This window comes from Manacus candei, unplaced genomic scaffold (assembly GCF_025592945.1).
Source record: "Manacus candei isolate 608988 ecotype Guabito, Panama unplaced genomic scaffold, ASM2559294v1 h1tg000048l, whole genome shotgun sequence".
NCBI lineage: Eukaryota > Metazoa > Chordata > Aves > Passeriformes > Pipridae > Manacus > Manacus candei.
In genome coordinates, this window is record NW_026138096.1 from 6,839,105 (window position 1) to 6,856,143 (window position 17,039).

The 17,039-nt window shown below is 41.3% G+C and overlaps 1 protein-coding gene across 2 annotated transcripts; it reads left to right on the plus strand.

Annotated features, from left to right (window-relative positions):
* The first annotated feature begins 8,578 nt into the window (after positions 1 to 8,578).
* TNIP2 (TNFAIP3 interacting protein 2) lies at positions 8,579 to 16,741 on the plus strand. Of its 2 annotated transcripts, none has more exons than XM_051798291.1 (6): positions 8,579 to 9,070; positions 11,190 to 11,495; positions 13,322 to 13,405; positions 13,927 to 14,208; positions 14,582 to 14,701; positions 15,198 to 16,741. In XM_051798291.1, the coding sequence occupies exons 1-6, from the start codon at positions 8,624 to 8,626 to the stop codon at positions 15,477 to 15,479; spliced, it is 1,521 nt and encodes a 506-aa protein (XP_051654251.1). In that variant the 5' UTR covers positions 8,579 to 8,623; the 3' UTR covers positions 15,480 to 16,741. The 2 variants fall into 2 exon arrangements, with proteins under 2 accessions (XP_051654251.1, XP_051654252.1); XM_051798292.1 differs by having other exon boundaries at positions 8,580 to 8,692.
* Positions 16,742 to 17,039: the final 298 nt, after the last annotated feature.

Below are 17,039 nucleotides of genomic sequence, written 5' to 3' on the forward strand. Positions count from 1 at the left end.
CCTCATTCCAAAACAGAGAAAAAAAAGTTCCTTGCCTGCTTTCATTCTACTAAATGAAAATTGCAAGAGCCATGTAAATGTATCAAATATTGGTATCTTCCCCAACCTCTTTTTGGAATAACACTTCTTGTATGGGGTTTGGTCAGGATGGAGCTAATTTTCTTCCCAGCAGCCCCCATGGTGCTGTGTTTTAGATCTGAGACCAAAGCATTGCTGACAACAGGGCAGTGCTTTAGCAGTTGCTGAACTGTGCTTGCACAGCACCAAGGCCTTCTCTGCTTCTCACTCTGCCTCCAGGGAGCAGGCTGGGCATGGGCAGGAGGCTGAGAGAGGGCACAGACAGGACAGCTGACTCCAAATGTCCAAAGAGATTTTCTGTGCTATTCAACGTCATGGCCAGCAATAAAACCAGGGGTGGCTGGTGTGTTGAAATGAGTCATTACTCAGAGGCTGTCTGGCCATCAGGCTGCTGGTTGGAGGTGTTGAGCGATCACCTTTGTATCACTTGTTTGGTTTTCTTTTCTTTTCTCTGTTATTAAACTGTCCTTAGCTCAACACACAAGTTTTTCTTGCATAGCAAGAGCAGAGCAATGCCTCTTGCATTTGTGCCACTCCTCTGCTGTGGAGGGAAGGTGTGGATGGGGCAGGGCTCACCAGCCAGCTGGGGTCAACCCATCACACTCCTCTAGTACCTCTGAAAATAAATAATGCCCAAAGCACAGTTTTGTTCTCAACAGCCAATCAATCATTTGTCTACTCTCATTATCACTCAAGTGAACTCCTTCACTTCACTTCCTTTAAGCTTACAAGAAACCTATAATTTTGCCTACAGGAAAGAACCATGAACCAAGAGTCGGATTCATTATCTGGCAAATTCATAGCTTTTCTTTCATTCTGAGACACTTCCTGCATAGCTCACAGGAAATAAGAGATGGGGGAGATTATGTTTCATTTTTCAAAGCTGTTGGGTCGGCTAATGGCCATCACCATTTGACCACCAAACATACTACAAGAAGTTGTTTTATCTGTAAGTCACAGTACTGATGGTGCAAACGTGATACATAGAAGCAGTTTGTAGGGAGAGACAGACCAACTAAACCAAGGAAGTAGAGATGATCTCAAAAGATCTTTGTTTTTTTTTCCCCCAGCTATATCAGAGAATCCAGCAGGAATACTCTCCCTCTAAGCCCTACCTCTCTTGTAACAATATCTCAAAGTTTTTTAGAAGGTGTACTTTCAGTAAATACAAGATCATGACAATATTATAAATAGTTCTCAGAGAAACAGTAATATCTCCAAAGTCAGTTATATGAAAACTGTGACTTGAAGTTCAAAACCAGTGTTTCTGAAACCAGTCCTTTTAAAGGTGTCTGTGTATCTTATCTGCACACACTGGAACTGGAATATCACAATTATACTAAATATGACTTACTTAAGACTAGCCCCAAAATAAGGCAGTAGATTTGAATATTCCAGATAACATTTATTATTTTGTTTATGTAAGGCCTAATATGATTAAATTTCTCACATTGACTTCTAAGCATTTCAGTCATCAGCAGATAAATGTGTCAATTAATGGTCATAATGGGTCATTCTGTCAACCAGCTTGAAGTAAAAACTTTGAGATTTTGTCTTAAAATTAAGTAAGGATAAGCAAAGATTGAGTATAACCTTCATTCCATGAATCAAATACTGAATATTCTGCAGCCTTTTTGCCTTTAAACCATCTACAGCAATGTCACTGTTGTCAGCAGTGGAAGATTCAAACTGAGGTGCTGTAAGACTTACTCAAAGTCAAGCTGCAAAATCAAGGCAAGAGACACCAGAAATCAGTGTCAATCAGTTCTCAAACTCACTCCATTTAGATGGTGGCCTCTTTTTTTATTCAGTTAAATATATTAGTAGTTTTCATCAGAAACTTTAATGAAAACCATACATCTAGGATTCCCTGTGGTCCTTCTTCTACAGCTTAGGGCAAGAAGATAGTAAAGATTTTGCCAAACAGCCACCTGCACTAAAATGTACATTAAGCCAGCAACAATCATAACATATTGCGTAAATATAATATAATTAAATGGAGAAAAGATTTAATTTAGAGCTAAAAAGATCTATTCTTGTAGAAACAGGCATATTTCATTGTACCACAAGTGTAAGTTCCAGTGCCACATGGTAGCTCGTACAAATTCAGCCATGAAAAAAGCTGCAGTGGCTTTTTTTCAGGGTTATCACTTCCAAGAAATATGTTATTTTTTCTTATGGTTTCCTGATTTAATCTCCTACAATCCATACACATCTGCATGTTCACATCTGACTCACTTATTGGGCTAGGGCTGAACAGATACTGGTATGCAGACTCCTCAGAAATACTATTTTCCTTCTCCCATTAATTCTGTTTGACCGCAAAAAGTGTCAAAATGCTTGTCTGCTTCAAGTACAATCTATGACAGAGAAACATGCTTACCCTTCCTTATAAAAAAATACATTTGAACAAGAGATGAAGTTTTCAGCAGCTGGTATCCATATGGCATTAATTCTTCAGTCTACAAAAAACTACATTAATAACTTGAATTTAAAACTCTGCTGAAAACTGCTTTTCCCTGTCCTGCCAGGGCGATTGATGGATTTTTTGCTTTTTAGACAGAGTTCCAGTGGAACATTACCTCTTTCCTCTCAACTGAACACTAATCAGAATTTTGGGAAATGTTGTTATTTCTGTAGAAATGGCATGGATGTGAGGGAGACGAGTGAATGGTGGGGTAAGGACACTTCCACTTTCTTTTTCGAGTTACTTAATTCCTCCCAACATTTCTTCAACATTCTACTTCTTCTACTTCTGAGAACTATTTCACCATGTAGCGCCAAGGACACTCTAAGAAGTCTTTAATATTTCTTTTTCTAATTTAGGCAAAGAATTTCTACTCAACCACAATTTCTTTTGAGGTTTCCGATAGTCTTAGGAAATCACCTTTCTCAATCATCCTTTAAAACAAACATTTAAAATAAAACATATAAATCAGAAATGTATCTAACCAAACTCTAGTGGTCCATTTGCTCTCTAGGTCAGAAAAGCTAAAGATCAGAAATGTGTAAACTGATTTTTTTCTAGTTAGAATGAGTAGTCTGGATGAGAGACACCATGGACACTGCTTTAGGAAGCTTAATTACACAACAGTAATATATCAAACAAATCCACAAACAATTTGGTTTGTTTCCAGTCTTGCAAGTGAATGCCTAGCATTTAGTCATGCTTAATAATTTTACTTTTCCCACTCAAATTAGTCATACTTCTTAATTTCATTTTCCCCCCTCAAATTACTTTAAAACTGCCTGGTCTTTGAGGAAAGATGAATAACAGCAACCAGAAAGCTCAGAGTACTTTATATTAACCAAAGCAGAAAATCCAATCAATATATATTGAAACCCAAAAAAATCAGTAATATGGATCATATGTTGAGCATTAGGGGAGTTTTTCCTACAACCCAGAATACGATTTGTCTGCAGCATTTCAAAACATCAGATTTAGGAAAAAAATGTTCTATGACATCTACAAGCCAGCATATCCTACACTGCTCACCAGGAATAAATAGAGAAAATAATGAATAAATAGAGAAAATAATAAATAAATAAATAAATAAACAAATAATGGGTAAAACTCAAAGTTTTATACAGTACAAGCTCATAGAACTTGCCTCTTAGTAGGAGCAGTGGCTGTCTAAGCCTGTGAGTATGGAAATGGCCTCAAGCAGTTGGTAACTTATGTTCAACAAAGAGAGGGCTTTGTACATTCCTGTAAATAGAATCACAGCTCAAAAATCAGTGACATCAAGACAGACTTTCCTAAAGGACTGAGCACACTGCTTGAACTTCTCGGATCAAGAGGCAGCAATAGCAACTGAAATGAATTCCAGTTTGCAAGGTCAGACCCTGTGAATTGGTACTATTGTGCCACAGGCAAACAGAAGAGAAACTGCAAAAAGTAAGGATATCCATGAGAAACTAAAGCAGGGCCTGAAATGGCTGAACACACGGAGGGGATATATAAGTACCTGTGAGCCTGCACAGAAAGGTGAACTGCAGCAAAGATCCAAAGTGCTGAGGAGAAACAAGGCATAACAGAAACCTGTTGCCTGGACATACAGACACGAATGGGTCAAGAGACTTGTGAGAGATCCATACAAGCACATATCCAGCTTATCTACCAGCATCTATAAGGATGAGACTGAATCACCTTAGGCCATATAAATGTGAAAGCACCAATTCTTAGGGAAAAGCACAAGGACTGCTTTGGAGCTGACCAATGTCATGGCTCTTCATTTCAGTTATTTCAGCCTTACTGTGATTAAGAACACGGGTCCTGGGAATCTGCCTTATGCATCAGATTTGGTATTGACATCCTCCAAAGTTCAAACTGTACCCAAAAAATAAAAAGTGTGGAAAAACTTACATTAGAAATAAATAAAGCCCAGTCTATTTCCCCTAACTACACTAAATATTTTCATGTGTATAAACAGAAAACAAGACTAAAAAAGGAATGTTGTGATCCAAGTCAGAGCCCCCATATGAGAGATGGCTGCATACGTAAGTCATAGCCATGAGTTCATCGAGTTTTGGGAATCCTGAAAGCCCTCCAGCTAACCTCTCACTGAGTTTGTCATTCCAACTGTAGAACACGCAGAACATTGCATCACCAGAACATCCAACAGGATAATATAGGTAAAGGATGTTTAGCCCTTCCCATGTAAGAAGTGTAAACACACCTGCAGCTCGTAATTATTGTTAATCTATGAGTCACAGAAGCATCAACACTCATTGCTCTGCAGGAAAATCAGATTTTTGGACACACGTTGAGCTCTCAGGCAGATATCTCACGTAGCAGTGAGTATATCAGATTATTTCATTACATATTATTTTTTTCCCTTTTGCACTGCACAATCAACAGCAAAGGAAATGTGAACTGTTATTGCTTTTTTCAGCCTACAGCAGCCAGAGGATCACTCACTACTTTGTAATCAGTTCTGCTTAGGTAAAAGAGCTCAAAGACATGTAACACTTCATAAGTGTCATTATGTCATGACTTTCTCTCCAGGACAACTAGTGGTGACAAGACCACAGGGTAAACCACAGCTTGATTGGTTGAACATCTGGAGTTCATAAGTAAAAAATATAGTTTCTTACAAATTGAGCAGATGTCACTATTTAGAAAATGACAGACCCCCCCACTATGTTGTACAGCCTTGTTCCACAGAGAATTACACTTTTAGATATAAAGACTCACAATTTGCACTAATGTTACAGAGATAGAACTACTACATTCAGAGGAATTATTCTTTTGAGCTCTACAAATAACTCATGCTTTAAAATGAGATTTTAAATATATCTACATCTATGCACACTTACCTAATCTAACTAGACTGTTCACCATTCTTCCTTCCTGGTTTCCTAAGATCTGCTTCACCTCCTTTTTGTTTCTAGGCAATATCTAAACACTTTCGTTCATGTACTGTATGACGTGACTCACACATTATAATAAGTTGTGACGTGCATAGAATTACTTATTCAAAACCACTTTGTTAAGATTCCTTTAACAAAATATTAGGTTAAATTTTTCCCACTTAAGTTTAATATCCTGTTACATCCTATACTGAGAAAGAGTTTAAGTGAACTTCACCTTGTATTTCATGTTGAGACCAGTAGGGTACAGAAAACAAACTTTTTTTTCTTATATGAAGTCATGCAGAGCATACCCGTTGTTTATGCAGTTATTTGCTGACCAGAATTACTGTACTTAATAAGCCTTCATGATTGTCCAAAAGGAAAAAAAAAAAAGAAAAGCACCCACAGGCCTGCTGTTTATCAGCAAACTGGGCGAACAGCACACGAGAGGCAATCCAGGAAAAGCCAGGTACACTACGAAACATGTCTTAAGATGTGACTCATTCTTTGGCACCAGCTTCTTTTACTGAATTCCCAGGAATTCCTCCGCATTTCAGAACTGACAAAAGGAAACAGTCATCTATGGGCATTCCCGAGGACATACGGGATCAGTCTCTTACTCAAGACTTACGCAGGTCAAATTTCCCTGAAGTCAGCGGTGTTTTCCTCAGGGGACTGCTGGTTTTATCCAAAGCACTATTCATGCCAAGTTTTCAGTACTCGGATGCAAAGCTTGATTTTAATACACTGATACAATGCTACAAAGGTAACTGTATTATACAGGCTTCTGTTTGGTAGCTCACTGAATTCCGTGATGCTCGGTGTAAGGATATCGCTGCCCCAGCTGCAAGCACGGGACTGCAGAGTTTACTTGTAGTTTGCTATCTGGATTGGCAGGAAATCAAATGTTTCTCCATTTACAGGGCTTCATCATGCGTTTCTACAAAATATTTTGACAGTCAGCAAAAGCAATCTTGCTCCAGATTTTTCACTTAGCTCTGACTGTAAGACAATAATGAAAATGTAACACTACAGTTTTTTTCCCTTTTCCTACTACTGTACATGAAAACTGTAAAGTGCAGGTATTTTAAAGCAGGAACTTTACTTTCTTCACAGCAAAATCAGTGTCTTAAGGTTGTAGAATATAACTCTGAACAAGTAAAAAGTCAAAAATTGTATTGCCTCAACTCCCACACAGATTTTTCACTGTCCTTAATCATGGGTTATTTACACTATTTATTAGATGAAATGGCAGATATGCCAGAGACCTGTACCACAGACAAGAGTTTTACCCTTTTCTGCCATACAGGATCTTCTATGCACATAAAATTCAGTTATATTTTCAGGAATAGCTAAGCTAATGGACTATTTTGAATCTATTACTTGTAATATTTTGGATAACTTTCTAGCATAATTAAGATGACAAAATTGTGACTTTCCACCTCAAAAAAGCTTAATTGAATCACAGAATAATTCAGGTTGGGAGGAACCTCAGGAGGTCTGTTGCCCTAACTCCCGCTCAAAGCATTTCCAATGTTTGATTACCCTTAAAAGTTTTCCCTGTACTTAATTGCAACTTATCTCATTTGAATCTGCACCCATGGTCTTCATGAAAGGCTGAAATATTCTGTCTTGTATTTCATGTGCACCAGTACCATGAGACTTTTGCTCCATCACCAGCGCAACTGTCTCAACTCTGAAATTTACCTTCTCCTTTCTTCACATTCCCATTCCTGTAAATTCTTCCACACAAATTTTTCATTGCTGTATCTTTTTACCCTGACACCTGCTAACACAGGTGGCTACTCTCTATCACATCAACTAAAGTCTTCTCTTTTTGCCCCCTCTACCAGTTGCATGTGGTGATTTTCACTTGTTCTCTATTGGACAGTTGGGCTTCTTGGTCCAGAAACATCTCCTGTGGTTGTGCTGAACCTTGTGCAATAAGGCTGTGTGCACACACAGAGCTCCATGTTGTACACATTCTTATGCACACGCATACATATGCATACAATTAATATTATTACAAGCAATAACCAAATGTAATCTAGGCTTTGTTTTCATGCTAGTTTAAGGCTTTTTCCTGCCATGCTGTTCCACCAGAATAGTAACAGGGACATAACTAAACCAATCCAAAATATACTCTCAGTCCAGCTTACTGTATTCCCCATCCTCCTATGAGAAACACCACACCAGCGTGACCTCTTTAACAGCAACATCATTGATTAACAAGTTCTGTCTCTACACTACCAATAAAAAAAGTTATTCCCTGCAGGGACAGCCAGTGGGCACCTGTTTGTTCAGTGTCAGGGAGTTGGTTTTGGTCTCATTAGCTCATCCTGAGCATGTAAACACTAGCTAATGACATGAATTTTGATGTCCAGAAGATTTTGATCTCTTCGAGGCCTTTCCTAAGAAAGATGCTCCTCCAAACCTGCACAGGCACGCGGCTTTTGAGGAGAGATGTGTTGCTCTGGGTCCGGAGCCAGCCCCCCGCCACCGGTGCAGGTACAACACACACAGAGCATTTCCCGGGCGTTTTTTCTCCCGCTGCTGCCTCAGGATCCGGCGGCAGGGCCAGGGTGGGATGCAGGTGCTCCATCCCGGCCGGTCCCGGGAGGCGGAGCGGGGCGAGGGGCCCTGCCCGGGGCCGCCGCCGGCGGGGAAAGTCCCGGCCCGAGCCGGGAATTCCCGCAGCGGCGCCGGGAGGACGCCGCGCTCCGGGGCTTTCGCAAGGCGGAGCCGGCCCCGTCCTCCAGCTCCCCGAGGGACCCTCGCCCCGCCGGGACCCCCCGCTTCCCCTCCGCGGCCCCGCTCCCCGCCCAACGCCCCTCGTGCCGCCGCCTCCCCTCATTCCCCCCTCAGCCCGGACTTCCCCCGTCCCCTCGGAGCCTCCCGCTCGCCCCGGGGCTCCTCCCTCGCCCCCGGGTTTCTCCCCCCGCCCCCACTGCCTGTTCTCCCGTTCGGCCCTGCCGGGGTTCCCCGCCTGACGCTGCCCCCGGGGCCGAATCCCGGGCTGGCGGCCGGGGAAAGGGCTCCGTGCCCGCCCGGGGCTCTCCCGGGGGCGGAGCGGCCCCGCCCCGCCCCGGCCCGGCCGAGCCCTTAAAGGGGAGCGGCCGCGCCTCCTGCGGCGGGGAAGGCGGAAGAGCGGAGAAGCTGCTGGCAGGGCCCTGCTCTGCTTCGGGATTTTATGCACCTGTCCGCGTTACTGCTCGCCCTGGAGAAGGAGGAGAAGGGACCTGTCCCGGCCATGTGCTCGGTAAGCGAGGGCGGCAGCACAGACCCCTTCGTGGCCCGCTTCAGGCAGGTGGAGGAGACGCTGGAGAAGCTGCACCGGGAGAACAGGAGCCTGAAGAACAAAGTGCCTCGGTACAACGCGCTCTGCACCCTGTACCACGAGTCCGCGCAGCAGCTGAAGCACCTCCAGCTGCAGCTGGCGGCCAAGGAGGCGACGATCCGGGAGCTGCGGGGCAGCCTGGCCCGGCAGCCGCAGCCCCCGGCGCCGGGAGAGGCGGCGGCGGGCGCGGAGCCGGCCCGCTCGCTGGTGGAGAGCCTGCTGGAGCAGCTGGGACAGGCCCGGGAACAGCTCCGGGACAGCGAGCGGCTCTCGGCGCGGAGGGTGGAAGCGCTGAGCCAGGTAAAGCTTTGGAGCGCAGGGAGGGGCTCCGCGGGAGCGGCATCGCCGCGGGGCTCTCTAGAAAGCGAGGGGTTTAAGCGCAGCAGCGGTGGTGCGGAGCGCGGGATGCGGGGATTCTGCTCCCACACTGCCCGCTCGGGTGATGGGAACAGCTGGGGGCGCGCAAGGGACGCGCCCGGCGCGGCTCAGGAGCACAGACACACGGGGAGTGTTCGCACCCTCGCCTAGCGATGCTGGTGCCTTTTACAGGACTTGCTCCAAAGCAACTCAGCCCTCTGTATCCGACAGTGGCTTCTATTTAGCATTAAGTTCAAAAACGTAAAATCCTAAAACAAAGACTTAGCGTGGCGTTATAAATCTTCATGCAACTGTTTTCATAAGGAAAAAAAGAAAAATAGTAAAAAACCCCGCCTGAATTTGGAATTCCATATTACTTATAGAAGACTACTTACTGAAAGTTATTATCAGATGCAACAGTTTTCTAAGATGATGCCACCAGTTTTTCTATTAAAGTGTAGTTTGTTTTTTTTCTTAAAGTGCTCTTATATATTGACATAAAGGCAGCATTTTTAAACTTGGAGAAGTATCGTCTGACAAGTTTGGATTGTGAGAAAATAGATAGGGAATCAGTATCTTTTTTGACAGAAAAAAAGTCTCCAAACTGAATCCCTCCCATCCACCACAAGTGCTGTTTTGGTTACTGTCATTAAGACTTTCCTGTGTCCAGCCTGAAATACTCAAAAGAATTTTAAAGCATTTGTTTCCAGATGAAGCTGCATGAAGTAATTTCCAAACTGAGAAACAGTACTCAAAATGGAAACGAGTATTTTTGTCATAAGCACTCTCTTGACCTAATGCTTATACAAAACATTTTCCATATATGACACTCACCTAAAATACATTTTAAAAACTTCATGCTTGGAAATTTGTTATAAGAGATGATCTTATTGACACTTTGCAGACAGATGACAAACCCGTGGTATCTGAACATATTTTGAAGGCTGATGCTGAATATCTTTAGCATTTAGCATGGGGCTAAAGAATTTAAATGTCAGTAATAAGAACAAGTGCTATTTCTCTGTGTTAGATGTTAAGATTTATTTCTTGAAAGAATAAAATTTTATGCCCAATCAGAACACTGAAATAACTGACACTGAAAATAATAACTGGAATGGTAGAGTCAAGTTTGTAGCTGTCTCACGGTCTGTGCTGGCATCCAGGGCATCCTTGGTTCTGGAGGAGCAGTGCTGCTGAGGTTTCTGTTACCAGCATCTGCTACTTCTTGAGGGTATAGAGTACAAGTTTTTTGACAAAGTCAGGACTGGTGTATTTCAGGTGCATGGAACCACAGGTGGTTTGCCCCAGTCAGCAAGCAAACCTCTTCCTTCTCAAAACACCTGCAGAGGTGTTACCTTAATGCAGTGTGGATGCAGAGCTTCCAAACCAACAAGAATGTGCAGCAACAAGACACAGGGTTGTTTCCTAAGGGTGTGTCAGACCCCCTCACCTACCTTGGAGAGTCAGCTATGGCCAAACTAGAGCCATTGCTGCCCCACAGATTTTGTTTGCTTGCCCTTACCTTACTGTTCCCACCCTTTCTTAGGTGGGGAAAGTTGCCCTGTGTGCTACCTCTGCTTTATCCTTGTGACAGTGCCAGGCAGTGAATGCACTGCATTGGGTTTTGATAAGATGACTTTACAGTTCCATTTTTTTTTTTTGAGGAAAATCTCTACTATCTGGTAATTTAGAGTGCAAGACCTGTAAGCATTTCTCAGTCTCCATAGTTACTCCTTTTAAAATACTTTGTTTCTTGTAAGTTCCATCTTCAATTTGTTGCTAAATTCATAAATATTTCCTGAATTTTGCAGCTTGTTCCTCCATTCTACAGACTAGAAAGTACTCGTATAGTTGCCCAAGAAGATTTTGACTGTGTGATCTGTCAGTTCCAAGGTCCTGTAATTATATAGAGATGAACTGGATTTTTTTTTAGTTTTTAGGTACTTTGCAGTGAGTATAGGAGCAATATGGAATAACTGCAACAGGGAATTCAGTCTTAGACGTATTTTGGCTTTTGAGTTTACTTTGCTTTTAAGTAACTTCCCCTCCCCCTTCTGTTTAGGAAGTACAGAAGTTGAATCAGCAGCTAGAGGAGAAAAATGGAGAGATACAGCAGATGATAAATCAACCTCCATATGAAAAGGAGAGAGAAATCTTACGACTGCAGAAGACCTTGGCAGAGAAGGAGAAGGCTCAAGCCACCAGTGATGTTTTGTGCCGTTCACTCACCGATGAGACTCACCAACTTCAACGCAAATTAGCATCCACAGCAGAAATGTGTCAACATCTGGCTAAGTGTCTAGAAGAGAAGCAAAGAAAAGAGAAGAGGAATTCAGATGACCAAATGCCTACTGAAAGATCTAATCAGGTATTCTTATAGCTACTACTAAGTGTCTTTAAAGTCCTATTAGCTTCTGCGGTGTTAATTACAATATGATAGTTGTAACTGAGGAACAGTGAGGTACATCCCTTTGAACAATTTCATGTAGGGTGTAAAGACTACCCTGGCAAGCTCTAAATAATTCCAAGTACCAAAAGTTTAGGATGGAAGCAGCTATCACTTTAACTTTGGCTACTTCATCTCATCATTGGATGCTTTTTTGGGGGAGAAGAACTTGAGAGGTTCCTTCGACCTCAGCAATTCCACAACTACAATTCTTCTCTCCATATATAGGAGACAGTACCTTTCTTATACCACCCTGTGCTTCTGTGCAGCACTAGATGGTGCTGTGTTTTTGAAGGTGATCTCTCCTGATTACCTATTTAAGCATCAAAATCACAAAACAAAGTAGAGATATTTCAAAGTAGTATTTATATTAAGAACTCTAGAGCACGTGGTTTTCTTAGATCAGGATTTGGCTTTGCACATGTAGTACAGACCTACAGAAAGTTGGTTAGGGAAGAATGAGTCAAGGTGTCTTACCTTTTTTTGGGTTTTTTTTTGGCTCTGGGATTCCCCCTGGCATCCCACTGCAAGGCCATGTTTCTCCCCAGGAGAGATGTTTAGAAAAAATGCTTCACAATAGGACAGTGGCAGAAACACTACTGTGGAGAACCAACACCTGGATTTTGGTGTACTTTGCTAATGGCTCTCTGGCTTTGCCACATCATCACCTCAGCTGAAGCTTTTCAGCGTAGGGTAGAGGCAGATCCCGTTGTTCTGTTGCTCCAGAAGTCCTGATGGCTTAGAGTCTTTAGGTAATTCATTATAACACCACAGGGAAATAACATTAGCAGTGCTGCCTCAAATAACTGGTCAGAGTATTAAGTAGGGTGCTACAGCCAGTTCTCACAGAAAAGAATAATTCTGTCTCATGCTCTTTCTCCTCTGTGTTGGTACTGCTTTTTTTCACATGACCACTTATCTGTGCTGACGTGCTCAAGTCTACTCTGTAAAACTTCCCAGCAGTGTTTCCAAAGAAAACTTAATCATGTTAAAGTTACCTGTAAGAAATAGTTAGAGGTTGAGTAGATACAAGAAAAAAGGACTTTGTAAAGGACTCGAAACATTTGGTATTTTTGAGGAAAATTTACACGTATTTTACATGTAATTGATAGACAGGAAACTTGATTGACTTTGATATATGTAATAAGTAGCTAACCTTGTACAGCGGGGACTTCCCTGTTGAAGAGGAGAAATTTCAGATGCCACTACTAGCTGATTCTAGGGAATTTTGCACAAAAGTGTTCTATATTACTCATGTACACCGGGGTTTTTTTAAGCAGATGTCACAACTATAAAAAAGAGGTATCATTTTAGTCAATTATTTAGCAAGCAGGGTTTTTTCCCCTCAGTAATTTCTTCCTAGTACTGGCCAAAATTGACAGTAATAACAAAGCAAGATGAAGGCATATCTCTGCCTTTGTCATGCATTCTGCCCCTCCAGACAAGTGGTTTTCCAAGGAGTTTTTGTAACCTGCTAAGCTCTGTTGTCACCAGGTCTATTTAAAAGCAGTACCAAGTGGTAAAAACCTTAGTACAGTTTTCCTTTACTTATTAATAATAAAAGGTGTAGGCTATACTATTAATATTTAGAAACACACTATATAGAAATAAATAGATCATTATTTCATTGATAGCAAATAGTTTTAGAGGAATTTAAAGAAAAAGGTTACTTCCAGTTTAACAGCATAGCCAAATAGCATCTGGGATTTTTATGTCCAAGTAACACTTACCTTATCTGCAAATTACAGGTTTTAGACAATGAAACTTCACTTCAAGCTCTTATCTGCAACCTACAAGATGAAAACAGGATGTTAAAACAAAAAGTGGCTCACGTGAGTACTTTCATTTTGTTTAAGAGTTGATCAATTATTTTGAATTACAGTAAACTTGGGACAAGGCCTGGTTAATCTAATTAAATGTAAGGCAATTCTTCTTAGTCCTTTCAACATAGTTTTTGTTCCCTTAGCCAAGAACAACTTCTTACATTACTTTTAACGTATTGGGGTTTTGTTGTTAAAAATACAGTGCAGAAGATTTTCGTGTTCCTTCCATGCATCAGTATTGCACTCCAGGAGAACAGCACTAGGACCAGGGTGACCACCAACCCCTCCATTCCACATTATTTAACACTGTCCCTTTGGACTGGGAGAGGGGAAAGGCTGCCTGTGGAGAGTCTGCTCTACAGCGTGGTAACTCCTGCTCTCCTGCACAGTGGTTTATCCCCACTCAGTGGTCGGGTCAGCATGTTAGATTATCTTTTAGAGAATTTTGGTCCTGCACATAAAGACAGTTTGTGAAAGCTTGGAAGTTTTTGTCTTCCTGTTCTTCATGTGTCTCCTGGTTAAACTTTCAGGTGGAAGATCTGAATGCAAAATGGCAGAAATACGATGCGAGTAGGGATGAGTATGTGAAGCGACTCCACGTGCAGCTGAAAGAGATGAAGACACAACTGGAGCAGCAGCACGGCCTGACTTCAGCACAAACTAATTCTGACCTGATGCACAAGGAGATATTCCGGCTAAACAAGCTGCTGGAAGAAAAAATGAATGAATGCATAAAAACAAAGAGAGAACTAGAAGACATGAAGAAGGCTAGTGAAGGAGATAATGAGCGCATCCAAATGCTGGAGCAACAGGTCATTAAATTTCTTTTTCCTAGAAGTAGGAATTCCTAGTTTCTTCCCAGACCACTGAAATTCAAGGGGGAAAAATCAATTTATTTTTTGGACATTTGCTACTTGTCTTTCCACATTTGGCTATACAGACACTTAACAACACGGATTTAAAGGAAACTTGCTACTTAAAACAACTGCATGTGGTTCTGCTGGCCTTAATACAAAATATGAAAGACTGTAAAAGAAATACAAGTACCTGTGAAGTACAGATATGATAGAGAAGATAATGTTGAGATTCTGGGAATAAGTAACAAAGGAATCACAGCCTCAGCTTTTCAGTCTCATCCACAAATGCTCTAACTTAACAAATATTAACATAATAATTCTTTTTCAGGTCCTCGTTTATAAAGACGATTTCACATCTGAGAGATCAGACAGAGAACGAGCACAGAGCAAAATACAAGAACTTCAGGCAGAAGTTGCATGTTTGCAACACCAGCTAGCAAGAAGACAGGTAAGAAAGCAGCATGCTACTTTTTCAACTAAAGCATGTCAACAGTATTCTAGATTAAAATATACTTTTAAATGTATTTTTAAAAAATTTTAGTACTTCTAAAACCATTTCAGCTCAGTGCAGCTGTCAAAAACTTACATTATTTCATAGTCAGTTCTAATAGATGCTTCCCAGTACAGATGTAATATCCCTTTCCAGTCTATTTTCCTTCCTATTTTTGGATCAACATAGTAAGGGTGAATTCTTGGAATGAAGAGGACAGCTGTGACTCTTGTAACAGTGGCATTTCTAAAGTAGCATGCTGGCTGTGTTCTGATATTTCTACAAACCTTCTTTATAACTATATTAACAACACTGCAAAACCTGATGAATAATTTATTTACAAATATCTGATAAATACTTGAGCAGTGTTTCAGATAAAGGTTGATAAAATATCACCTGTTAAAGAATATCTTTTTACTGCATCATTTTCAAGAGCTCTTCTTTCTCTTTCTAGGACTCAAGAGACACAAGTAGTCATTTCAGAGTTCACGCTGGTAAACAGAATCACCTGTACCTACAGACGAATGTGGAACATCTACAGGGCAGCAGCCCAGGCCAAACAGGCACGAGAAGAACACCCTCACAGTCTGAACAAGCTTCTCCTCCTGCGGACAATGGAAACTCGGGCTCCGAAGGCAGGGCACAGGGTGAACTCAGATGCCCTCATTGCATGAGGTTTTTCAGGGATGAACTCAGTGATGAATTCCTCAAGCACGTTGCTGAATGTTGTCAGTGACCGCGGGATATGAGGGGGTGTAAGTCAATCACTACTTTATAGACATAAAACTTGGCTCTATACATATCTCCTACAGTCCTAAACAGGAGTAATTCAAATGGAGAGCTCTTGGGAATTAGGAGAATGAACAATATCTACCTCTTGCTTAATTTCACCTTCTCTTGGACTGTATGAAAGGCCTCAAGAGAAAGCAAAGTGTTTTTCTGAAAAATTATTTTTGACAGCTACAAAGAAGAAGAAGGCAAGCATAATGCAAATTCTACTACAACTAAACTGAAACCTACGGTGGTAGTTCAGCTTCAGAGTGCAGCTTGACTTGTATTTGGGTCTAATTCTCTACCGCAGTCTGACAGCTCGTGAAAAAAGTTACTGAACTTGAAATTTTCCTCTTCTTTCAAAAATGCAGGCTGAAGAACAGGGAGGAACATTTTGACAAAAGATAGGAAAAATCTTACTGTGCTTTATCTGGATTAAAAGCGAAAGTATTTTCTGGTCTATTGATGCTGAACTTTCAGACATATCATCTGAAAATCCTTGTGTTTAACTGAAATCAGAAGAGAAAAAAAAACCATTAAAGGGCTGGTTATTGACTAAAACTAGCCTGTCTTTTTGCACAGAGACAAGGTACAGGGATATTTATATTTTCTGTGCCATAAGTAACTATTTTACAGATTTGTAAATGTGTATTTGTGTAATTATTGATTATATTCCTATTTTACCTAAGGATTATTTTTATAATAAAAGTGATCATGCAGTTTCTTTACTACATTAGTAAGGGGGTTGAAAATCTCCCTTTCAGTGTAAGTATTTAAATGTGAAATAGTCCCAGTGGCTATACTAAGGGCTAATTAAATGTCACTGCTTCAGATATGACTTATTTCATTACTTCAGTGATAACCAGCTTCTCAGACTATTTTCAAATACGTTGAAAAAAAAATCACTCACCTCTGAGCAGAAGAATGACCTTTCAGAGGCAAAGGAACACGTTTAATGCCCTACCTTGCCACACATCTATGACTGTGCCAACGCTGCCTTAAATTTCTTCTTGTCTGCACTGGAGAGAACTTCAACAAATAGCAGGGGACTGCTTTGAGAAGAAGTATCTGAAATTAAAGTTTACAGACCTATGAGCACCACAGTTTTTCCCAGCCTTGGCTCCAGGTGTTTCTCACTGTGCAAGAGTTGGGGTTAAGGATGGGATACAAAGTAAAGGCCTGCTGCAACCATGACACTTCATAATTAAAGAAAACAGTCCTGTCTTCTGCTTTGCTTTGTTCCCTGTTCTACACTTTAAGAGCATTGTGGGTATTTTTCTGAATATTTCCTTTTCAGGATCCAGTTGCAGCCCTAAAGGAAGACAGTGGTTTATGCCACTGTTGCCTTAGGTGGGATAATACCAAAAAAGATGGCTGGGCCATTGCACTTGCATGCTGCATGCAATGGTTATTATTAATCTAATCTACAACTGCTTGCAAATCTGTAATTGATTACTAGCTTGTTTTAACCAACACATGTGCAAACATGCATAAATTTTTATTTTTTCCTTTTTTTAGTGACCAT